At 40.0% G+C, this 26,724-nt stretch overlaps 1 protein-coding gene across 2 annotated transcripts in view; it reads right to left on the bottom strand.

Moving 5' to 3' along the window:
- rspo2 (R-spondin 2) overlaps positions 1–26,724 on the bottom strand; it is a 67,241-nt gene that overhangs the window by 23,243 nt on the left and 17,274 nt on the right. For both annotated transcript variants that reach the window (XM_077215032.1, XM_077215031.1), the window contains 3 exons: positions 11,465–11,653; positions 2,183–2,326; positions 1,462–1,650 (listed from right to left, as the gene is read on the bottom strand). In XM_077215032.1, coding sequence (XP_077071147.1) covers positions 1,462–1,650; positions 2,183–2,326; positions 11,465–11,653 — 522 coding nt within the window. The remainder of the gene's footprint in view (positions 1–1,461; positions 1,651–2,182; positions 2,327–11,464; positions 11,654–26,724) is intronic.

Here is a 26,724-nt window from a genome sequence, read left to right as displayed (position 1 = left end):
GGACTTTTCCATAAGCTTACTTGGTTATTGGATTCTAAATGTAACAAAGGAGTGGCTTCACAGCGTGTTTAATTAAGACTTTAACAATGGCTCCTAATCACTGACCTCAGATGAGATAATTGAAACCAAGAAACATGCATCACAATGCCAGTTTTTAATTAAAGATGACTATAAAGTACTTTTGGAAAAGGTCAGGAGGAGCTGAATTACGGAGGGAAAAATTCCTGTGGAGAGAGCCAACTTAGGGTACAGAAGGAAGACATGCAAAAAAATCACTATTTCCAACTTTCACTCCACACCTTACAAGCACCGAAAGGGGAAAAGAGCCATGTGACATGTCAGAAACATACTTACTCAATCAGCATGTCTCTTAAAGCTGCTGTCAGTGTGCATATGTACCAAAGTAGTATTTTTAAATGAAGATGAATGGATTCAGTTTTAGTGATGCACTTCTCAAAACTAATAGCTCATGGAGCAAAATTCAGTGGCTGTGACCTGATACTAAGGTGGACATTATGGAAATTTAGATACAGTACAAGACTGAGGTACCTAAATAAACAACGGAAACTGAGCAATTTCAGCTTCATATTGCCTCAGGTCTCTGGGTTGACAATTAACCTTTCCATAATCAGTAAAAAACTTTCTCAATGTGAATGTGTTGTCCTTTACTGACCCCCGAAATTGAAACTGCATGTGTACTCGGTTTGACAGTATCATAAGTCAGTGACCACAAATGATTTAAGTTTGTTCAGGTGAGCAGAATGAAAAAAGCTGCGAGGAAACGTCTTGATTAATTATCATCGCAAGTTTTACTGATAAGCCCTCCTGAATACGGCAATTATTTCCACGAGTAAACTTGGCCCATCTCTTCTAAAACTAAACACTTTATAAAATATGTTTCCTTGGCTCTATTTACTCAAAAAATATTTTCCCTTCGATTTGACTACTCGTTTTAGTGGTAAAATACATGCACCACCTACCGCAAATAACTCTCTTATAGAGAAAGGAAACAGAGTACCATTGAGGAAACCTGCACTTCATACTTTAAGGAATTCCACTGGGAGGAGAAGAGAATAAGCGAGAGAACACATACGCTCTCAAGAAAAGAGAGAGAAAAAAAGCTAAGGCGAGCTGGCTAAAGTAAGCATGGAAAAATACTAATAAATCATGAATGAAAATGCCAGTCGACATTGAAAACCCAAATAGAGGGCAAAAACCCAATCGCCTGACTTTTCAATCCAAAAATACAGAGCTCAAGATTAAACAGGTGAGATGCAGTCAAAATGGCCACAGTTATATTTCCTTCCTAAAGTGGAAAAGGTTTGAAAATCTAATGAAATTGATGATTTGCAGAAGGAATTAATGATTTTTTATCTCAAACCAAGGCATGAGCAGACCTAGATCCACATATGCTGATCCAATCACACACACACAGACACACACACACACACACACACTCACCTCTCCTGCAATGTCGCATAGCCATTTTGCATCTCCTGGACTCGGCGATGGTTGGACATGGTATTGTGTCCTTTGGTGGCTTCTTCACAATATGCCGTGTTCGGGTTTCCAGACCCCACTTGAAACCACAGGTCTTGTTTCTTCTGGCGCAGGTCCCCCACTCACTCCACTGGCCCACCTCACAACCCTCTATTGGGTGAAAGAAAACTTATTTAGAGAACTAGATGATGATGATAATGAAAACCAATGATAATGGCTATGAAGGTTTGGATATGATAGCATATCTAATGTTAACAATATCTTTATTCAGAGAAGTTTTGGGTTAAAAAAAAGAGATAGAGATTTTGAAAGTATTTTGTGGAATGAAGCATTGGATATTAGAGAAAGATGATATTTGTAAAAATCCGGCTTAAACTAGTAGCTGTGTTTTTGGAATATAGTAGCTGGTTCTAGTTTAAAAAGGTCAGTAACTGTTCCAAGCTGGTCATTATCTGGCACAAGCTAATCATTTGCTGATTGACCAGCAACTATGTCCCAGAAGCCAGCTTGACCATCTTAAAATGGTTTGACCAGTTGGTAGCTGGTTTGTTGCTGGTCTAAGATGGTCTAGCTGATGTAAAGAACCATCTTGGAACAGCTAATGCGCGAACCAGAAAGATTTTGTGAACAGCTAACAGATTTATGCGGATTTTCCAGTAGGCTTGTATAAAATGATACTTACCTCCACACTCCATGCTGTCATCCAGCGGAGCAAAGCCCTCCGGACACTTTTCGAAGCAATGGCCCTTGTGCAAGTAAAAACCAGGCTTGCACTTTGTGCAGAAGTCTTTGCTAAAGCAGGCCTCACAGTTATCTATCCTACACCCTGTGAAGAAACAAGAGAGACAGACGTCAGTCGGGACAGCAGACAAAACCTCCTCATTTGGAGCAGACTGAAGTGTGGGGGAGGGGATCGACGTGAGAGGTTGGGAAAAAGGCATTTTGGTGCCATGTGAAGCTTTTCACTTCAGGGGAGTGAGATATTCCAGTGCAACTTCCACTGACATGCATGTTGAGCCAGGGAGTGTGGGGTGTGAGAGTTTTAAGGGCTGCATAGAACTCCAAAGATGTGACGACATCCGGAATGAGGAATTACCTCACCGTGACCCCTTCACAGAAGAAAAGAAAGCAGAACATCTCAGCCTCCAAGAGTACAAAGTTAGAAGGAAAGTTTGGCTCTCACTCGCTCTCTTGACTGAGCAAGTTGCGGCCAACTTTATGAGCATAAAATCATTATTAGCATACAATCTTAAAAGGTAGTCTAGGCCTATGTGAAATAATCTAGTCAGGCAGATGATGATGTTCTCCTAACATCAGAGTTGGGTGGAAGAGAAAGAGGGGTCAAGACACTCTGTGAATGAGGCAATACCGCCACACCGATCCTCCCACGCCCCGCCTTGCCACAGCGTATCAATGGCAGTGTGCCAAAATGTCATCAAGCTGTGACTCTGCAAATAGCACGTCAAGCAGAGCGAAATTACATGAGCCTCACCAACAGGGCGATACGCTGGCCTGCATAATTAAAAAGAGCCTCTGGGAGCTGTCTAATTTATGGCACTTCTAAAAAGCTTCTTCAGAGACCTGATTGCCAGATAGGCAAAGGATCTCAGATTACAGCTATCCACAAACATGTGAAGCTGATTGCTGGTTCCACTCAGGTAGCTTAAGGCACCTGTTTGTAGATATTTAGTGGAAGGTTTGTAACTTTTACCAGTCTACAGGTAAGCATGCATTTGAAAGAGGAAAATCTGGCACAGTACAAAGAGATAAGGCTTGGGCTTTAATCTCTGACCTCTCTGGGTTTCGTGAAGGTTCTCACCATCACACCCCCCTAATTAGACCATCTCCAGTTAACCAGCCTGTCTCCTCACCAACATTCCGTCCCAACAAATTAGTCCTTCCCCTTCTCCCTTTGAACCCCTGAAGCCTCAGCCCACTTTTCCTGATCTCTCACGCTTTCTTTATCCAGCCCAAATAATCTCATGGTAAGAAAATACACACACACACACACACACACACACACACACACACACACACACACACACACACACACACACACACACACACACACACACACACACACACACACACACACACACACACACACACACACAGCACTCCGACAACCATAATCACCATCATTATCACTCCCTGGGGAATGATTGTGATAAAGTATATTTTGACCTTTTTGCAACTTTTAAAACCTGTATGCAATAAATTGAGGTTGTAATTTACTGTGAATATAGGCGTCAAGCAACACTCCTTTAGCCTAATTACATGCGCAATAGGTTCGACCTTCATACTTTATTGCTTAATTATAGTAGAAAAATGACAGGATATCATGGGAGAAATTATGGAGAGATCAGTACAATTTTTTTTCCAGCTGGCCCAATTCTGATACTTTGTGTCAGGGTTGGGTGAAGGGATGAGGTGAGGACTCAATAATGCAGAATTTATGGGGTTTTAATGAAAAAATAAACTACCCCCAAGGGGAAAAACAGGACCAGCAGCAGGTATTGACTGGACCAACAACAAGGCAGGGGAACACAAAAGAGGGAACATTTGAAGAATATCTGGCACAGGACACAAACAGACACAAGTAGAATAAATAGGGAGCAAACAAGGCAGGTAACGAAGCAGGACAGGTTGGACAAATGTACCAATAATCAGAAAACAAGAAGGGTGGGGTTACACAATATACATGGGAGCACATGGCACAAGAAACAGACATGACAACCATGTGCTCACACTAAACAAAACAAAAACAAGAGAACATGGCCAGGGAACATCATGTGATCAAACAAAACAAGACACTCAGCTAATGAGAACACTCATAAGCTGCGTGTTAACACAAGACATAAAATGAAAACACACGCCCGATGAAAACGCAAACTGTGTAACACACAGAACACAACAACACACACGGACAGAACAGCGTATGGCCCAAGAGAACTCGGAACCATACACTCACAACGACAAGACAGAAGGACTGTCAGAGCTCTGTCACCAAACCAAGAATAAATAGATCGAAGTGGCAGAACCCTGATTCTTTACCATGCCCGCATTTTTTTACTGGCACCACCAAAAAATAATTTGTATTATTATTTTAAAAAAATCAAATTTTTTTTATTATTCATTTATGTTTTATTATTATTATTAGTATTATTTAAATATGTATTTATTTTTCTTAAAAACATATAGTTGTCTTGACAAAACAAGTTTTCATTCATAATTTATTACTTTTCAAAATACAAAAAAGCCAGCAGGCCATCCTTATTGTTGAATCCTATTACGGGAGCAAGACTCGATCCACCAACGATCAATGTGTTCACATGCGTTCAAACTGCTAAGCCATAGTTTGCAACAAATGTAATACACACTCAGTCTGAACCGATGAGATACACAGATTACAGAGACGAGCCGAGTTGTCTCGTAGCTTTGCTGCAGGCAATGTAAAGCATGCTATTCAAAAAGAAAAAGCGGAAAACAACAAAAAAAAGTACATCTTCATCATGTCATGTCATTATTTTTAACACCCATGTCTTTATATCAGCCAAGACACCAGGGCAGAACTGCATCTTTTGTTGGATAAACACATGCTCTGGCTGGTCAAATTACGCTGTGCTGTAGAGATCTTGGCGCAAAGTCTGAGAAGAGGAAGGCCACACATGATGGATCTACTTGCTTTTGTTCCCAGATTAATCAGAGCTCTGTCTCAGTCTCTGTGTCCCTACATGTCCAATCTATGACAGGGAGCAACAGCTAATGAATGAGCTTTGTAACAAAAAAGCCGCCTCTGTCCTTGGCCTGATATACTGGAGCCATTGGGAGGCTGTCATCACCTTTTGGATCGCTTACTTCAACAGGGAATTGAGGACGAAAAAGAAAAAAGAGCAACTACTGGCACAAGCCTCAGACAGTGACTGGACTGACTTGACATGAAATCTCATTTGTCATCCATGATCATGTGCAGATGCTGCAATATCAAAATCTACTGTGTTGGAATATCTGTTAGAAATTAGTAACGTTATCTGTGTATCTGAATAAGGTGAGCCTGGGTTCAAAAGCCTCATATTGAATGAATAATCTGACCATCAGTGAGAAGATCATTTAGGGTCTCAAACCACCAAACTGCTAGTAAGAGCTTATCCTTAAATCTAGTCAGCAATTCAAGCAATATTTTGTTACATTACAATATATTATATAATTTATAAACACACACACACACACACACACACACACACACACACACACACACACACACACACACACACACACACACACACACACACACACACACACACACACACACACACACACATATATATATGTATTTTATAAAAAAAAATATCTATATGAAGATATATGTTGTTTATATTTAAATACATACAAAAAAATTAAAAGTGTAAAAAAAATGCCACCGACAGAGTTTGAGACACTTGTTCCAGCAGGATTAACCTTGGTGCCACTTTTGAAGGCCTATATGATAACATGAGGCTAATATGACTGTGGCGAACAGGACGGCCGAGGGACGTGATATTATACGTTGATGATCGAGAGAAAAACCAGGCCTGTTTCTCTCTCGATCATCAACGTTGTCGTTCCTCCTTTATGCTTCCGCTCCTCTGTGAGAGATGCGAGACCGGTGTGCTTCACAGGTGTTGCTCATTAGCAATCGCACCACCGGCCTCGCACCGTTCTTTCACGGAAATTGCCTACTACGCTGCAAACTGTTGCTTGAGATTTATGTTTGTACTTTTTTTCCACTTGGCTTTCAATGTGGTTTTCAAGTCAAGTGCATGTTGAGTTGAATCATCAAGCTTTAGGGTGATCTAATTCTGAAAGACTTGTGGCAGGAATGCCTCTCTGCTGTGGTCTGGATGAACTTTTTTTTTTTTTTTACAATAAAGCAAATTATTACGTGGACATTTGAGCCAGTGTTATATTCAAGCGGCTGCAAACCACCTTGGTCAGGGATGTTGAAGTTTAATTCATTTTTAAGCAATTAAACGTATAATTTTCAGTAACTCATTTTTTTTTTTTTTATCGACTTTAAATCCTATATGACAGTGCCTTGTAAACAAGGGGTAAATTTGGTAGCAGGTAACCTGAGGTCACAAAAACCAATGCATAGTATTCGGCAACCATCTGCGGTGCCAAAGGGATGCCCATGCTTGGGGGGTGCTAAATCCAGCCACATTTTTCCATTTCTCCTACCCAGAGAGCTTCACTGAAAGAGCCTATCTCATCTAACCTGCTTTGTTTCACCCTGGTGAGTATTATGCAGTTCACTTTCTCACACCCCAAAATGTCATCTTGCTGTGACAGTGGGTGCACCGGACCAAGCCCTCTGGGTTTTTATTGAGGATCTTGCAGCATCTATTTGCATGATCCTCATGCAACTTCCTGCTGCTGAGGACTATCGCTGTTGTGTCTGTACATTCAAAAGTATTTGGATACTTAAAAGATCAGTTCACAGATGTTCAACCAGTTGTGTATTGTTACAATGTTAATAGTATAAATTTATGGAGAAACATTCCACGTTGTTCATATATATATATATATATATATATATACACACATATATATGAACGATGTATAATCTTTCTCCATGTTACCTGACTTATTTGTCAGCAAAGGTCAGCTGGACTTTTTATCATTTTGTCAACATGTTATTTTGAGTCATCCGACGGACTTTTATACCAGCTCCAAGGCGTTTATTGAAATTACAGATTGAACTTCCATATATTTTTATTCCTGCCCATTGTCAGAGGGATGGTGCCAAAGTCAAAAGTGCATTTTGGGTGTTGAAGTTTTTGGGGTGTTTGGTTTTTGGCAAAAGAGAACATCACAGCCCATTTTCTATTTTGTCTAGCCATGTTGCACTGATTACGGTTTTATAAAAAGCTCATCAAACCCAACTGACATTAGTAGATCTGAAACCAAATATATACTGTTATCGCAACACTATATAACAATAATCAAATAAGACTTTTTTTTATTATTATTTAACATTAAATAATTTAAATATAAAGAACATTCTGGTTGTCAAATGTAGTGGTTAAAGGTCCAAATGGCTGGAGAGTCATTCCAAAAATGGCTGAGAAAATGTCTAACATTAATTGTTTGCAGAAATCATTTGGTTTGATGTTTCGTTATTTAATGCAACAACAGTCTTTCATTTTAAGTGTGGCCCGTTTTAAGATGTAGGCTACTATAATAATAACAAAAATAACAGCTATTAAAGTGTCCGTAAATGTATATTAATTTCAACTGGGGCCATCAAAATTCTCAAATGATCATTCAGACCTGTAAAACTAGAAACAAGGTGGATAGATGTACCACTTACACTGTCTGGCAAATTGAGCCCTCTGGTGTGAGAGTAAGACAGAGGGGCCAACGGCAATTTCTCAGTTGCAGGTCCCAAATGACATAACTTTAACTGCAACAACTCATTCTTTTCCAGAGGGTACAGGACTCATTACCTCATTGGAAGGGTATATTGTGGACTTGTGTTGATTCTTTAACTATTGGGTACCACTTCAGGCAACGGTCCTTTTGTGTGGCTGAGGTCCACCTCAGTCCCATCGGATTATCAAAACTACCCGTAAAACTCAGAAGCTCAGGAAGGTTTCGAACAGACTTTCCCAAACGCCTGCATTTGCCCATTTAAAATAGTGTCAAAGTGGGAATTATTACAACAACAGTACAATATGAACAGATTTTACAACACAAAGACGATAAAACAAATTATTTTTGGATGAAATAATTATCCTTGACATGGGAGCTCTCATGTGGCACCTATACTAGTCCTGGATGAGCTGTCAAAAATACTTGAACTACAAGTCCAGGATATTGGCAATCAGAAAGCTCTAATAAAGGGTTTCCATGTGACTAAAGAAATGACAGGAAACTTCACGTATGGACAAACAGGAGGTCATCTGGGGCCAATATCTTTCATTCAGTGAAAGGCTGCTTACTAACATGGGCTATTAATCATACCAAAAATATTTCATAAAGTCATAAAGTCAGCATTAATACTCACAGCCCTGTCACTGTGAAGTCACAAGTCCATAAAAGAGACGTATAAGCTTGTCGGCTGCTGTAAAGGTTATGATTCTCCCTGATTGCATGTTATACCCTAATTCTGCTAATGTATCCGTGAGAAAGAGGGCATGGGGGGGTTCCTTGTGGTCACACTGAAATATTTAAAATGTAAAGGGAGAAAAGGAGGGTTCAAGATGGATGAGGAAGAGGGCTTCCACTTGATAACCTGTGGAAAAATGGATTGGTACTAGCCCACCAGTTCTCTCTGCATTCTGAATCTCTTTTCCGGCGTTTATCTCTCCTTCATCATCCCCACACTCTCTTTTTTATCTGGTTAGCTTAAGTGGTAGACTGCAGCAGTGTTTGGGAGCAACTAACCAAAAGCAGAAAAGCTATCGCGTACACAGTCAAACAATCTTGTGAGATCAGGTAATAATTAAACAAGCTCTCCAAGTATGTCTCTCTCAAATAGTTCTATCAATCATCATCTACTGAGTTTTACAGGTCTGTATGATCATTTGAGAATTTAGATGGCCCTTCACTCTTAAAAATAAAGTTTCCAAAAGTGATACCATTGAAGAACCATTTTTGGTTCCCCAATGAACAAATCTAAAGAACCATTTTCCACAATAAAGAACATTTTTTTGGAATGGAAAGGTGGATGTTTAAGGTTCTTCATGGAACCATAGATGCCAATAAAGAACCTTTATTTTTAAGAGTGGTAAAGTTGAATTGAATTTACATTTATGGACACTTTAATAGTTATTATTTTCATTATTATTATATTGACTTACACTTAAAATGAATGACTGTTGTTGCATTCAACAATGAAACATTAAACCAAGTGATTTCTGCAAACAATTGATGTTAGACTTTTTCTCAGCCAAACAACACTGGACCCCGTTGACTTTCATTGTATGGACATCCTTTAAAGTATCTTCCTTGTATTATACAGAAGAAAGTCATGTTTGTTTCCATTGACAGTAAATGAAGATGGAATTTTTATTTTTTTGGGGTGAACTATCTATTTATGTCAATTATGCAATCTTCCTTCTACACATTTGAGATGGTTGGGTCATGCATATGATGCTCGCCAGAGGTAGGTCAGTCTACAATTTGGATTTCAAAAGCGCTCGACCCCACCCCACGGCCCCAACGGAAGAGTCTGGACTGATGTAGTGCAAACCGGTCTCCTCTTTTCCTTTGTTTTCGCTCAGGCCTGGCGATACTGCGAAGCATTCTTAAACGAGATAGGATCACACACACATTCAAGGTCTAATGATAAGCAGCTGCTACTTAAGTGATTTCAGAGCATGTTTTTTAAAAACACGATCAACTCCAATGTAATCCACCGTTTCAGGCTCTTGGAAGAAATAACTGTAGTTGTGCTGAAAACCTGGCCAAGAGAGAATGCGGATTTGCGGAGTGACCTTGAACGGATACCGTGTGTCAGAAATTGTTCCCAGTGACCCGACGATTAGTACTCGCACTAACTAACTAACTAACTAACTAACTTTGATAGAACATCCCATTATGACTGGCACACATTAAGAGCTTAGCGAAGATGACAGAAAAAGCATAACTTAAGGAGATGGGTCAAATGCGAAGCTGATTTACAAAGTAACTGAAACAGTGATGACATCAAAGTAGGCTATGCGCTGAGATTTGATGCTACGTGACAATGTGAGGTTTTGTTCTGGGAGAAGTTCTCCTGGAAAGGAATCCAGATTAACTGGCCACATATCAGTATCATTTAAAATCAAAATTCAACCAGGACAACGAATGGTTGGAGGACAGTCTCAGAAAACAACATGCCTTTGTCCATTCTCTACAACTTAAGAACTTACAAAATGTAGATGCAATGACTTTGATTACTAGTGGAGAACAGGCAAGCTCTATAAAGCTGAGTAGCCTCAATTGGTACATCCAGTTTATGGTAAATGAGCCATTTTAGGTGTTTCCCCCTCCTCCTCTTTTGATAAAATTGGCAGATAAATCTGTATAGAGTTTGCTAGTGAGAAGGGACATGTTTTTTTAAAGGGGTGTCTGTACTGCATCTGGGTTTAGTAGTATTGTAGGTCCTGACACACTCCTCTGAGGTTTCAAGTCTGTCTGTCAGGAGTTTGGCTCGAACAATTCAAAGAGTTAGAGTTTTGGTTTCACATAAAGTACAAAGCCAACACCTCAGGCTTTTCACTTAACCTCAAAGGTTCAGAGTGTCTCAGGCCTGGCGCAAATGTTAAAATAAGGTTATGAAATACATGGCATGGAAGGAGGGGGATACACAATTCCAATAGAACTATTATCTTACACTTTGCTGAAAAATATAAGAATTTTGTTTTCCTATTTCATTCTTGTTTCTAGGGATGGGTGACATCCAACATCTGACTAGTCAATAATTGAAGTCGACTAAATGTCCTCTTCTTATAAAGAATCCCATCTCAAACGCCACGTATTAACACACTAGGTCAAGAAAAAAATATTGTAACTTTTAAAAAGTCATCTCGAGACCCTTCCAAAAACACATCTTATATAAACACACCCTAGAAAATGTGTCCGATCAGGTCAAATCGAAACTGATTAGTCAATACTCATGTCAATATTGCATTCAGTTCATACAAAATATTGAAAAAAGATTGTGGATGCCCAAATGACTAGTTACTTAAATTTTCTATTATCAATGTAAAGCTGCTTTTAAAAGCGCTATATAAATGAAGGTGACTTGACTTGACTTGATTGTATCAAATACCAAATTACTTTGATTAGGCCTATTCGCAGTATGTGACATGGTAAATATATTCTTTAAGGAGTAAAGAATGCTAAAGTGGCATGTCTGTGCTTTAGCATCCACACACCTGAGCTACAAATAGGCACTGTGTGTATATATGCATATATGTGAGTGAGTGTAGGATCTTACTGGAGCACATGTTGATCTCTGTCCCGCGCATGCCGTAGTAACCTGACGGACAGGCGTGGAGACACTCGCCGTACTGCCTCATCCTCTCTCTCCTCAGGAACAGGAAGAGCTTGGGCTGGCAGTTCATACACCCGTTGTCCTTTGAACACACGGAGCAGCCTTTACAAATGGGATAAGCTCCATAGCTAGCTGCAATAAAGGAAGACACAAAACAGACACTTTACAAACTATTAACACCAATTAATGCTTAAGTGACATGACTTGACTAAGGTTGCCAACAATCTCCATTTCTTTATAGAACATGCCACTTGAGATTTCAGTAAACCACTGGGGATATGTGACAATTGATCACAAAATAAAAAAACAAGAACAAAATGCTGCAGTCACCATGTGCAGCTATTTACAGTATGTGTATAAGAAATGAAGAAATGTTATTTACTTAACTTCAGCCTAGCCAAAATATAACATGATTATGTTATAATCATTATCCCCTTTATAAACCATTGTATGCGATTTGTTTTCCAATATATTCTAATATGCAATAGTTTGACACTGACAATTGTATGCTGAATAGTAAATCAATTCAAATGAGATACATAAAGAGATACATATCACTCTCCCAAGTGTTTTAATGTGAGACGCTAAAATAAGGGACAAATTGCATCTCGCATGGAATGAATATAGAAATGCAAGATTCTTTGCTTAAAGGATTAGTTCACCTCAAAATGAAATTCCCTAATAATTTCCTAATACAACGGACTGTGCACAATCGCAGCTGAGGAGGAGGGTCTTGTCTCGCGAAACGATAGGTCATTTTCAAAAAAAATATTTATATGTACTTTTTAACTACAAATATTTCGGATTGAGCTTATCTGCAATGCGCCCGGAACTACGTCATCATGTTGAAAGGCCAGGCTCGATGTCGCTGGCTATTGTCGCTATATATATATATATATATATATATATATATACATATTTTTTTTTTTTAAATGACGTATGATTTCGCGAGACATGACCCTCCTCAGCACAGTCCGTTGAAGCACCTCAAAGTCCTTCGAAATTGCATTGATTTGGACTTCAAAACGCTGGTTGTCATTGAAGTCCATTATTCGAAGAAAAATCCAGAAATGTTTTCCTCAAAAAACCTCAAAACACTGAGGAAAGAAAGACATGGATATCTTGGATGTCATTGGGGTGAGTAAATTATTAGGAAATTTTCAGTTTGAGGTGAACTAATAAATACAGGACTATCACTATCAGCAACCTTAATCTTGACCTACATGAATGCAGAATATACTGTAAGTACCAAGACAAAAGCACACATTTTAAGCAAAAAAAAAAAAAAACTAACTGTACACTTACACTTACTGAGGTTAAGTGTTTTGCTCAAGGGATCATGGTGATAGTTCATGACTCCTTTCTTGCAATCAAACCAGCAACATTAAGTTGTAACCGCTTCACCACAGAGCAAGCTAACTACAAAGGGCTCTGTTGAATGGTAAAACGTGTGCTGCTATAGAACTGTCTAAGACATTTTCATTGACACATAAAACTTTCATTGACTAAAGAAACTGTCATTACTGTGACACTAGCGAGGCCTGACGTTTTCGCAGCACAGCGATTTGATTCAAAGCTCAGCTCCTGTAAGTGTAGTTCAGACAGCCGCTGAAAGCCCAAAACCGCATTGACTCCAAGAAGGATCATGTTGCTGGTAGAAGACAAAGGAGCCAGTAACGACCATACCATTTCACAATAAAGGTCTCTTAATGTAAGCGCCTTACCGCCCCCTTTACAGGAAAATGTCCTTGGGCGCACACAATGGCTGCAAACCAGAGACATTGCTATTGATTGGAGCCAAGTTTTAAATATCACAAATCGAGATAGAGTAACAGTCCGAACTAGATGACCCACCACAACGCTTTATAAAATTTCATGCATTTCGCTGACCTTTTTCCCATTCCCTTTTTCCCTAATCTTTTCTTCAGTCTGAATAAATAATTAAGAGCACACCACTTCAAAAGAAATTTCTGCATGGTACTTAAAAAGATGTTACAAAATATGTGTCATTCATAAACATTTTCCAGAAAATTTCTCAAAAAAAGAGAAAGCTTAGAGAAATAGACAAACCATACACAAGGAGGAGTGAAGGTTTGCCGTTTACTGTTCTAATACTCTTCATCAATCAATCTGCTCCCCAAATGAACCATTTCTTGTCAATATATTCATATTTATTCACTAAAAAATATGCTCTCTAGAAATGACCGGAATGCACCTTAAAACCATTGAGCATTAGCAGCTCACTGCATTTGCTTGCTGCAAAATGTCGTTTATGTTAATGTTTAGTTGAACAAGAACCTTCTAGTGCCCAATTTTGTATTTAAAATATGCTAAGGGGCAGAATAAGACATAACCTTTGTCTTTAATAGATGCCACCTACGTCACTACCAAACAGAACGCCGCCATATTTACGACCGATTTCGCTCGGTATGGCTGCCCAAACTGCCCATTTGAATGAGAGAGAGAAACAGAGATACCTGGAGAAAATTTTAATTTTAGGCTCCGATCCTTATTTGTTACCCCCAGTTTTCTTTTGTCCATTATTATCTGCTAGCCTGGCAAGCCAGACCTATCAAGATGTTAGGTCTGGGAACTCACAATTGGCATACCTCAATCCGAGGGGCGGGATAAACGGTTGTCTTTCAAATTCCCTCTGCACGCAATAGGACAGCGCTACAACCAACCAGAGCAACGGACGGCTGTGGCTGAGTGAGTCCCATGCGTTTTTCCACCAGCGGCGCTAACGTTAGTTGATAGGCCAATATTAAACTTTTGCCGTATCCGGTCGTCAAAACTCCGAACACATCTTCCTTTTTTAAAGAATGACTTAAGTGACATTCTCTTAACTCCAAGTCATCCAGAGTCGCGGCTAAAGCCGTTTCGAAAGACCGCTGTTCGCCAGCAGCATCTTCTTTGTTTTCAAGTAGCAGTGAATTCAAATCACCTATGGAAATCACAACTCTGCCGTCATTATGTTAAGCCCGCCCACCAACTCTATACACGATGTGATTGGCCTGACCAGTTTGTTTTTTCCAGCTCGAATGCCAACGGAGAGTTGCTAGACCACACTTTGCTGGAAAATATTTTTTGCTGCCACTAGGGTGCATCTAGATTTCTAGGCTAATTATCTGCCCCAGACTTGCCCCAATTTGCCTTCCATGATATATTGTGCATAACCCCTCCCCATACAGTGGGGATCGCTTGAAGGCTTTCAAGAGTACAATGCATATCAATATGCTGTGGCTGGATGGGTAAAAGACGTAAAAGTGCGGCACCTGGCCACCAAGGATTTATATTTAATCATGGGAAATGTAGGTATCATAAAAAAAGTATGATTTTTCAATGTATGATTTCAAATGTATGATTTTGGTGGTAGCTTGCTCTGACTAGGTAGCAAGTTGTTAGCTAGCTAGTGGCTAACAGCTGGTAGCTTGCCAGCTGTTAGCCACGGCTCACGGCTAGCTGTCATTAATCTGGATTAGGCCTGACGCGATAGTCAATAAATCAATTAATCACACGATAAAAATAAATGAGCTCGATAAATTTTCCGGCCGCGATAATTACATTTGCATGCTTGTTTGTTTTCCTCGTCTCTCTCTCTCTCTCTCTCTCTCTCTCTCTCTCTCTCTCTCTCTCTCTCTCTCTCCCCCTCTCCCAAAGAGACTGGATGACAACTCTGTTTAAGACATAACCAACATATTTTACGTGAATACTCTCCAAAACGGATATTTAAACATAATGTTGTGTGTGTCTGTCCATTCAGACACGAAACAGAGCTCAATTCATTCCTAGCGCACTGTATAGGGGTCTATAGCTACACGCCTCTGGTCGGGTGTGTGCGCACAGAAAGATGAGACATGATACAATATGAGACATGCAGCGCGAAGTGTTTGTTGCATAGTAAGCTGTGAGTCGTGGGTGTCCAATGATCTCTTCGAATGACAGCTAACCACTTCTTTCTTCTATCCTTTTCTTTTGGTATAGAATAAAATACCAGTTCGGGGTTCCTCTTTCGGCTGTTGTTGCAGCCAACTGCATAACATATTGCAGGCATTACTGAGACCGTCAGTCATAAAGATGGCGGCGCAAATCTACAGTGACGTCATGTGACCCAAACGAATAGACTTCAAATTTTCACATTTGATAAAGGACTGGAAATTTTAAGTAAAAATGCTTGACTGCTTGCGATCAGATAGCCTATGGTTGGGACCTATAATATGTGACAACAGACATACAGGAACCATTCAGGAATTTATATCTTGTAGTGGAGGTAGTTCTTCCAAAAAATCAGTGATGTTCATTAATAAAAATATTTGTTTTTTGTATTCATCACAGCATTTATGTTATCTATATGCTACACAGTCAATACTATGTGCTATACACATTCAAGTTTTCCTAAAATCGCAATGTTGCCAATCAACCATCCTGGAATAAAAAGCTCTAGAACGGATTAGGAAGGCTACATCAAAAGAGAATATTTATAGCATTTTTGGTGTTTATCATGTTGTTTTCATGTTAACCAAAAAATAGACAACATTATTGTGTAGCTTGATTCATGTCACGTGACCTCAGTGTTTTTGTGACAAGGAAATGATCTGGACACATTTTTTCCCCAACCACACATAAAGGCATATGGTATACAGTTTGAACATGTTTATAGAAACCTGAAATTCACCGTAAATTGGTAAAAAAAAATCTCCCTGACTCAGCCCACACACTTCAGACCTGATTGCAATCGTAGAGCAGAGAACAGGCGGAAACCAGGACTGGCGTGAGGTTGGAAATTCAAAAAGCCGAAAACTATCAGAGTGTTTCCCTTATTGATTTTTGTTAATTGAGGGTGGTATGGCAATATCACAAACCGTTTCCCCTGTTCCTTAATCATAGGGGTGTTATTCCTTTCATCCCACTGTCAGAGCTGTTTCAGCAAAGTCTTGCGGCAGTTAAATGATTAGTTTAACTGTTGCTGTCAACATGAGCTTGAACAACACAATCAACTATGAACAATCATATCAGTGCAACGATTGCCCTGCATGATCACACCGTTTCCCTCATCGCCTTGTGTTTGGCTTGTTATCAATTGTATGGCATGATATTCAGACCAGCACTGACGGGACATGCTCTCACTGGCCTAGTAATTATAAATGGAAAGAGTAAGGGAGACGGCACAGCTGACCCTTTTTTTGCCTCATACGAGATTTTTGGAACAGCAGCATGTCTGAGGACGGCTTTCCCAGCTCTGACCACAGGCATGTCAAAAAGGATGCTGGGATCTGGTGTGTCTAGGGCAAGGGTGTCCAAGAGCCACCCTAGAGGGCCCAGTGCTTCCACATTTAACGGAAATCTTTTCACCGCCAGCTGATTTATACCTGGAGCTATGACCGGAGTCTTCCATTCTGAATCGTATTTTCATCAATTCATCAAGGGGATTAAAATTCAAGCTCTAAACCAGAGAATTTGATGGCTATTCAATATCACTGTCAAATCAGGCCTTAAAGAGACACTGGGACCCAAGAGGGGAAACAAACAAGAAAAAGAGCCCGTAGTACCCCATTCATATTCTGCATTCAACTCTACTTAAACTTAAAATGTAAAGTTCTGTCATAGCCATCATGTGGCATTTATGTGTCTTATTCGCACAGAAATCTGCCCTCGTTGTTTGAATGATAAAGGGCCATCCAAGAAAAACTGAATGATCCAAGTGGCTTCCATACATCTAAACAACATCTCCGGCTATGTTTTTAAGTCACTCCAAAACGCTAATTATCTAAGTGTGTTGGTCTGGCAGAATTTCGAGTTCTATGTAAATTACAGTGGATAAGCCTAATTTGGCTGCTAAGAGTGTTTTTTGTTCCAAGAATCATACCAGTGTGAGTTTTTAAACTTTACCATAAGTCTGTCATGTTAACCTGCCGGAGTGCGACTTATGCAACTTATGCTGGCAAGCATATATTGCAGAACTAAAACTAAGATTTTTCTTTTTAAAAGAGAAAGAAAGACATTTCTTGTTTTAACTTCACAAAAAGTCACCCCCAATCCTGAGAATAAATGTTAAATATTAAACATTTGTTCTGACTACGTTTTGATTGAACTATAGTTAAACAAAGTAATATATCAGGATTTACATTCATAGTCTCAATGTTTTATCCATGTTTTGGGCCTAATTTGTGCACATTACAGGGCCAATAAAATGAAAGGACAATAGCACATCAACAAACTAAAGAATCACAACTGGGGAACAAAACAACAAAAGTTAACTTACTTTTCTGAAACTGATGAATGCAATTATGAATAATAATGCTGAAATCCATCTCTGCAGCATAAACTTTCCTCATTTAAATTGTGCATTTGTCCGCTTCTGTTGCAAGCGCAAGTGGATAATCTGAGATGGGCTCTGTTACAAATTAGGTATTATAATAGATTATTAAATTTCATTATCCATGCAATGATGTAGCTTTAAACGCATAGTCAACACATTATTCCAAGGGGGTAATATTTGTAATATTTTCTTTGGCTTTGTTCATCTGACACATTACAGAAATAAAATACCCTATGGTTGTAAATGCATGTTGACTTCAATGCTTCCAAGCTACTTTGAAACTGTTCCAACGGCCCTGACATCAACAGGACAACCTGTGCACCTCTCTTTGAACTGCCCTTTCCCATAACAAAGCAAAATAGTTTACAATGAGAGCACAGGACAAATGTTTCACAAAACCAAAATATGCAAGTGCCTTCTTTCATCATGCATTAAACGATCCATCTACAACCTAAACAACTGTATTTACAAAGGCCTTTATCCACTTTGAACATCTGTGTTAAAGACACTACAAGGACTCCAAATTATTGAAGCCTGACCAGAAGACGAGACAATTTCTGCAAATCGTCTAGAGTTTGACATTGTATGGTGTAAAACAGCTGTTCAAAGTGGATAAAGGCCTTTGTAAATACAGTTCAAACCCTAATCAAACACAACTGAACAAGCTAGTCGAGGTCTTCAGAGTTACTAGAAAATTGCAGGTAGGTGAGCTCGATCATGGTTTGAACTAAACTCTGCAGGACAGCTCTCCAAAGCTGGATTTGAAGAACCCTGGTGTAAAAGAACCAACAGAGAGCTCATCAAACTGTCTCCTCCATTTCTGTTAGCCAAGAAAGAGGCTTTATGAGGCAACAGAAAATCACCAGTACAAACGGATTAGAGGTGGATGTCTTGATTTGTTTGGGGAGTCGTTATTTTCATTTCTTTCCTTTATTCTCTCAATCGTTCACCACAGTTTTCTGGGCACTTGCTTTCCACTCTCATCTATAATCCCTGTTGACATCCTCAGGAACATCAAATGATAGGTATGGCATCCAACTGCAGACAACTATTCATCTTCAGACATTAGTGCAATGAAATTTAACTTATGAGGAGTAAAATATCAAACCAACAATATTGTGTGCTAGTTTCACTGTGCCCAGTTTCTGTGGGGAGACTGTGGTTCATTCAGGTAAATGCAAAATTCTTGGTCCTTTATTCATGCGAATCACAAGCTCATAACACAATGTATGACAGCATTGTTGGACTGTGATGCCTTCATTCAGCTTTGGCTGACTTTTTTTTTAATCCTGATCAACAGTAATTACAGTGTGAGTGAGAACCGACAGAAAAAAAATGACCTTGGGTACATTTAAAGACTCTTAAACAACTGTGACGTTCATCGTCTCGGGCCGTCAGAGCCCCCCCCCCCCCCCCCCCCCCCCCATCCCTAACAAACACTCGCAACACTCCCAATAACTCTCTCTTTCTCACACTCACAAATACATCACATTATATCGGTGACATCATCCCTTTCCCTACAATCTAGATGATATCATGCATCATCTGTCAAGATTAGAAGCTGCAAAAAGTTCAAATACAAAAATCTTTAGAAGAAAAAGAGGAAGCCATGAAGAAGCATAGTACCTACAACTATGAGGCTAATTCAATGTTCATTCAATTAGTAAGAATTGTTTTAAAGATAGATGGGAGATCATTCTCTGTCTCTCTCTACATAAGCTATAATTCTGCTACCGTTAAGTAAAGCAAAAGTGGGATCAATGACAATCTGTTTTGTCTTAATTTTGCACATAAACTAGATTTACAGGATCTTCAAATGACATTGTAACTAAAATGTCAGAATTGTTTTTTAAAGTTAAAACCACCAACTTAAATTAAAAAAATTATAATGATTGTCAGACCAGCAAACTGGGATAAGTAAAATTTATTTTAATGAAGAAATTTTTTTTACCTTTAAACATGCATTATTTTAGTATCATTAATATAATTATATAGTTTTTATTAATATTTCGAATTAGCTTTTATATTAATTTAAGTTTTAGTAATTTTGTTATGTGCTTTTTTAATTTGTGTGACTTATTTTCAATTTGTCTTTATTTTATTACAGTTATAGTCATTTTATTTATTTAATTTAATTAGTTGCCAAGGCTATGTTGCCAAGGCTATTCTGCAAGTGTTTTTTTTCATCTAATATTTTTTTTAAATTTTATTTCTGGTTTATACACACACATATATATATATATATATATATATATATATATATATATATATATATATATATATATGTATATATATATATATATATATATATATATGTATATATATATATGTATATAATTTACCATCATACAAAATCCACCACAAATAAGTATTGGTGCACATAGAATAAAAATATGATAAAATATACTTAGACCATTCAAAATTCTATTAAAATGAGGATTTGTATCTGTTAATGAGTAATCAGCATTACATGAATGCGAAAGGAGAGAAAAGTCAGAGTCAGCTGTCTCATTTTAAAATTCTGTTATCATTTACTCACCCTCATGTTGTTCCAATTTGTATTTCTTCCAACTTTCTTTCTTCATTGGCAGGAGTGCCGCTAAGGGGGGAAAAGTTAGGACGATTCTAAGGGCCCACACACTTTTGGGGCCCCCAGAGATCGCTTTTATTAATGGAATCGGTGGGGTAGGGGGCCCAACCTCATATTCTTTCATAGGGCCCAACATTTCTAGCCGCGCCCCTGTTCATTGGAACACAAATGGAGGTGTTAGGCTGATTGACAGCCTCAGTCACTATTCACTTTTATTGTCTCCATTTGTGGAAGGAAGCAAGTCATATGGCATTGGAACAACATGAGGGTAAATATTTTTGGGTAAACCATCCATTTAGAGTAAGAAACGCTCACCTCTTATAATGGAAAAGAAACTGGGAGTTTGCAATAAAACTTTCAGATCATCCACTAAAAGTGTGCCAGTCCCCACATTGTTCCACATGGTTGAAGGCAGTACATGGAAAACTGCATCAATCCACCCGCATTTGTTGCATCTGACTTTATTTGTCATGGGTATGGAAATCACACTTTGCTGAAGATTAATACACCAGAGCCAGAATGCTGGGATATGGTAAGGGTACGTTTTGCTCTACAAGCACATTTCTCCTCAAATTTAGCAGAAAATATGCTGGACCTCACCTCCGACTACTTTGCAGCTGGAAATAGTCAGGATTTAGGCATCCATGTTCTCCCCCCCCCCCCCCCCTAACTCCAGTTTACTTTAACAGATTGTACTGTATGCATATGTTTACAATTTAGGGCAATCCCATTACTTATAATGATTCTGCACCATGTGTCTGAGTAAACACATTTGTTTCACGGCAATGGCTTATTAGCTTAGTGAGAGTGTTCCTGTGATACAGGCCTGGGAGGCATGGCAAGCACTGATAGATTTGTAGATTGGATCATCGCGATTGAATCGGTGGACTTGATATCCAAACATGCCTTGTAAGTTTGGGCAGCTGGTACTGGTGTTAGTGTTTCTTTGCAGTTGGTGCAAGACAAAAGGGGATTCAGACCTGAGGGCAAACCTGTTGACGTGTATGCTAATAACTTGGCTTGGCTTTTGAGTCCGCAGAGAGATTGCAGAGCACACATACTGGCTGATTATTTTCATTCATTTAAAGTAGAAAATACAGTCATTTAAGGTAGCCAATTATTTACACTGTGCCTCTAGAACTGAACTCTAGCATTTTATCATTGATGAAACATTTATTCATTTATATAGTTGACTTAGGGTCAGATTTACAAACAGCTTGCGCCAACCCTCTTTTGCCGTTAAAAAACTACAGTGAAACATTAGTGCTGAAAAGGCGGACACGGTTATTTTTGCGGCTGACTGTATTGCATGCATTTGTAAGAGTTTCCCTTTTAAGACGAAAAATTCATGGAAGGAGAGTATTTAAATGAATCAATCAAGGTGATTTACTAAGGTTTGCGTTAGTCGAGTTACTAGTATTTGCGCCATTATTTACCGCCCAAAAGAAAGCATGGCTTAAACCAGACGCTAATGTTCTTGTTAGATTGCATTGCTCATTATGGAAATGATCCGGCTGTGTCTGTGGTCTTTAAATTGCACCTCGTCGGTAGATCACGCGCAGAACTTTCCACTCCCATTTGCGTTTTATTTTTATTTTTTATGCGCTCTCGTGCTAGATTGCCTTGTTCCGTAAATCTGGCCCTTAAAGTTTTTAAAACTTAGGGTTGGTATTTGGTAACCAAAAATGTTGTTGGTTCAATCCTTGGTGGGAATGAGACATGAGAAAAATAGTTTAAAGTAACTGAATTCAACAAAAATATATAAACACATACATATATACATATTTTTATATACATATTTTCTTGTTGGATATCCCCTTTCATTCTGAAATATATCATATTAACGGGCTGGGGAAAGGGATTAGCATTGTCTTCAGGCAAACTGCAAGTAAGCATGAAAGAGCAGACATTTTGATTAATGTAAATTCTCATTTAAAAAAGCAAATACAATGGAAAATATACTGTGAATACCTGCTGATATGCTGTAATTCTACAATGAGCGTTTTGAATGAGAGGTCAAAGAGCACTTTGCCTGTTATGAATCTCGTAAACACGAAAAAAAAAAATCTTTATGTGTGGACCAAAGACAGGTGCTGTAAGGTGCAAAAGGCAATCTGTCATGTCGGCAAGACATGTTTATGTTTCTGCACAGCTCACTCCTCTTTTTTAGAACGGAATTTGGAAGTTAGTAGCTTTTTCCACTCCATGAATTCTTTTCAGAGTGAGATGTTCTGTTATGGTCTCAGGTCTGTAAAGACAGTTCAGAGGTGAGGTCTGAGATTAATCATTTTCTCGATCGGTATTTTGGTCTTGTTTCCAGTTAAAATATCTAAGCATCCTTAATAAAAGATAAATACAAGTGATTCACAAAACTGAGCACATTAGTAAGACTTTTTCAAAGACACCTTATCTGTTAGGAGCAGTTTTTATTTTTCTACCACTGACAACATATTTTAATATTATTATTATTATTATTTAGTTAAATTATTATTTTAAAATGAATTAAAATCATTCAATTTGTATTAAATTGTGCTTATAAAAAGAGTTAAAGAAATAAAACTGATAGCAGTGTAAAAAGAGTGGAAGAGAAGCAAAGACATGATGGTGAGGGTGGTGGAGGAGAGGGTGGGAAGTGGAACGGTTAAAATTAGCACACCTGTTGGTAATTTATCACACATAAACCTCACACCTAATTTTCACACCTGTGGCACAATGGGTTCTGAATCCCACAATTCAGTCACACATGCTGTTCTACACACATGCTAAGCAGCTAGCAGTGGGGTTTTTTGCATGAGAAAGAGCAATGTCGCTGGCAAAAGATCAGAGAAAAAACGTGCCTGGAATTGTTTCACAACATTGAGCATTAGCGGACCTAACAAGACCCTCCTTTTCTGCCTGTCAGTGATCCAGTCAAATTTCTTTTTTTAAACCTCCTTTAGCGTTTGACAAAAAGTAAGTATACAGGTTTGGAACAGCATGAAAGTAAATGCAGAATTTCCTATCTTTTTAAAGCAAGTACTGAATGCAATTAAATATTTGTGGTCTGGTGAAGAAGCTATCAGTGATCAAAATATTTATTTTGAAAATGATAGTTTTGAGAATATGTTTGAGATCGCAAATATGAGTCAGATACTGAAGGAGCTCTGATGTGGACAGTGATAATGGTATAAAACATCTGCTCGAACTGAACCCTTCCAAGCTCCAAAAGGTAACACAATATGCTTATGTTAATCTTCTGTAATTGTTACTCTAATGAGGAGAGTTTTATATTATCACGACAGGTAGAGATCCATCCGTGTTAGATATAGATCCGGGTCGCCAAAGACCCAAAAATGTAATAATGATTGGCAAAACATTCAAGGGGGTCACGCGCTGGGGGGAGGGGGGTGTGGTACGACCGTTTTATTGACGAACTTACTGTCCAATAGAAGAACCACTGTCCAGGTGGTCTTGGAAATGATTGGCTGGATTTTTTCGAGTCCTGCCCGTTCCACAGATGATTAAATAGCTTAAGTTTCATTTCAATGCTTCTAACTCAGTGGCTGTAAGTGGGTTAGGAATAGGATTTCAAGTTATTTTGAAAAAATGGACAAAAAAGAGAATCACATACCCCACCTTTAAGTTCCTGTGTTACAGCTTGTAGTTGTCGATTCTTGTCAACCATGGGTTAACGTTAGTGTGAAGTTTGGTCTGAGTTTGAAGTTTTTTAGGATTGTTAATAAAGCCTGCTTGAATTTATCTTCTCTGTCGGGCTTGCTAACCAGCACCACACCAGCAAACAGAACAATATGAGGTATCCTAATTTTAAAAAGTGCAGACCTAAAAAATAGACCTAAAAACATAATTTAAATGAATACAAATCTTAAAACAAACACTGGGTATTTTTTTAAATAAGAATATGATTTTTTCTAGAAATGTCAAGCTCTAAAATTCCTTTAAATATTGTTCTCTTACGAGAGGTTCTCTCGTATTGCGTAAGTTTAGCTTACGCTACGGGAAAGATTAATCTTCTCGAGATACTGAAGCCAAAAAATTATCCTTAATTTTGTATTCCTTGTCAACGCAGTGCAGCAGCTAGCAGACCTAGAGCAGGCCATCTCGCGTGCTCATTGGCTGCCCTGCGGGCAACTGCTGCAGCCTACCAGTGAGCCCGGCGTGACGTCACGCCCAATGAAGGGCGCCCGCGCCTTCATAGCGTCACAGCCCGCCAGAATGGGCGTGGCTTAGCGAATAACACTAGGGGCTGTAGGCTGACTTCCCTGATTTTTCGTCTCTTCAGCGAGCTCTTCGCATCGCTGGATCTGAGAGAAGCCACCGCCGCCGTCGAACAGCGGACAGCCAGCTAAGGAGAGCGCTGAGGAAGCCGGCCGTCTTCGCCACCTTCAGCCATCCGTGCGAGCTGCGCTATCCGGCGACGTATCCTTTACCTTGCTAAAACCTATTCTAAAACCTATTCTAAAAGAGCAGCGAGTGTCTTTTTTAAGACGCCTCGCACTTCCGGCTGTGAAGCGCTTCCGCTGTCGACCCTGCGGGCTCGACTCGAAGCCTTCAACACCCCCCGCCTCTCCTCAACGACGCGCAGCTGCCGCTCACGAGCCTCACTGCCGTCGCATCTGAGATTGAGGCTGAGGAACACGTACGAGCACGCGGCTAGCTCTCTTTACGTTACAAGAGAGCTACCCCGCCCTCGTGTCCCCGTTCGCGCGTCATGCAGAGCCCTCACTGTTCCAGTTCTGCTCGACCACCGAGCACGCGGCTAGCTCTCTTTACGTTACAAGAGAGCTACCCCGCCCTCGCGTCCCCGTTCGCGCGTCATGCAGAGCCCTCTCGAGCTCTCTGCATGACCCGGACGGGCTTGCGCGCCGCCGTCGAAATGTCTCGCCCTGTCAGTCCTCTTAGATAAGGCTACTGCAGTGGTGTATTTGGCAGCCAACGAGCCGGTAATGCAACCCGCTCGCCTGCACACATCCGCCGTTCTCGCGGCGACCCAGAGAAATCTCAAGTGAGTATAATGTCAGATTAATAATGTAAGTCACGTGCCCGCTCACGAGCGCTCACGCTTACTAACAGACACATCGCCTCCGAAAAGACGTGCGTGTTTAAGTTTATTCCCTGTCAGTCCCCTTCAAACAGGCTACTGCAGTGGTTCAATTAGCAGCCAACGAGCCGGTTTGTTGACCCTCTCGCCTGCACACAAACGCCGTTTTCACGGCGACCCAGAAAAATCACAAAAAGAGTATTTAATGTCTGGTCCGGCTCATGCCGTCGGTGTTGTAAGTGTAATGAAAGTGCCCACGCCCCAGTGTTCACCACTACACATAAGCACTCCGAACCTCGCAGAGCACACTCTCATGAAGCGCAGAAAACCCGCTCGAGTGTTGAATGTAAGAAATGTGTCCACAAGTCTGTGCCCACTATCTGCCCGCTCTGTTACACAATCAAGAAAGCAGGTTATGAATGTAAGTCTCGTGCCCGCCAGAGTGCGTTCACGCTTGCTAACAAAAAACCTCCCCCTGGGCTCCGCCCGCGCGTTTAAGTGTTAACACAAAACGCAAGGCATTAATAAAACGCTCCCCATCCGTTATGATCGGGGCGTCAAATACACTTGTAAGTCTAGTGCCCGCGCTCACGCTTACAGGAAGCTTTTCCGCCCGGAGTGCTGCTCGCGCGTTAAAGAGTGAAAAAAGAATGTTACCCATCCCTTATGATTGGGACATCTCACATAAATCAGCCGGTCTCGGCTTTCAGCGAGCAGCCATTGCCCAGAACCGAGAGCGCGCGCGCCGCGCTTTCGGCTCCCGGTCAGTTTCACAAAAGAAAGCAGGTTATGGATGTAAGTCTCGTGCCCGCCAGAGTGCGTTCACGCTTGCTAACACAAACCTCCCCCCGGGCTCCGCCCGCACGTTTTAAGTGTTATCACAAAACGCAGGGCATTAATAAAACGCTCCCCATCCATTATGATCGGGGCGTCAAATACACTTGGAAGTCTCGTGCCCGCGCACACGCGCTCACGCTTACAGGAAGCTTTTCAGCCCGGAGCGCTGCTCGCGCGTCAAAAATTGAAAAACAAAAACAAAAAATAAAGAAGAATGTTCCCCATCCCTTATGATTGGGACATCTGACATAAATCAGCCGGTCTCGGTTTTCAGCGAGCAGCCATTGCCCAGAACCGAGAGCGCGTGCGCCGCGCTTTAGGCTCCGGGTCAGTTTCACAAAAGAAAGCAGGTTATGAGTGTAAGTCTCGTGCCCGCCAGCGTGCGTTCACGCTTGCTAACACTAACCTCCCCCCGGGCT

This window comes from Siphateles boraxobius, unplaced genomic scaffold, assembly GCF_051911475.1.
Source record: "Siphateles boraxobius isolate OS27281-9 unplaced genomic scaffold, OSU_SipBor_1 68, whole genome shotgun sequence".
NCBI classification, from domain to species: Eukaryota; Metazoa; Chordata; class Actinopteri; order Cypriniformes; family Leuciscidae; genus Siphateles; species Siphateles boraxobius.
This window is presented reverse-complemented; position numbering and strand designations above follow the sequence as displayed.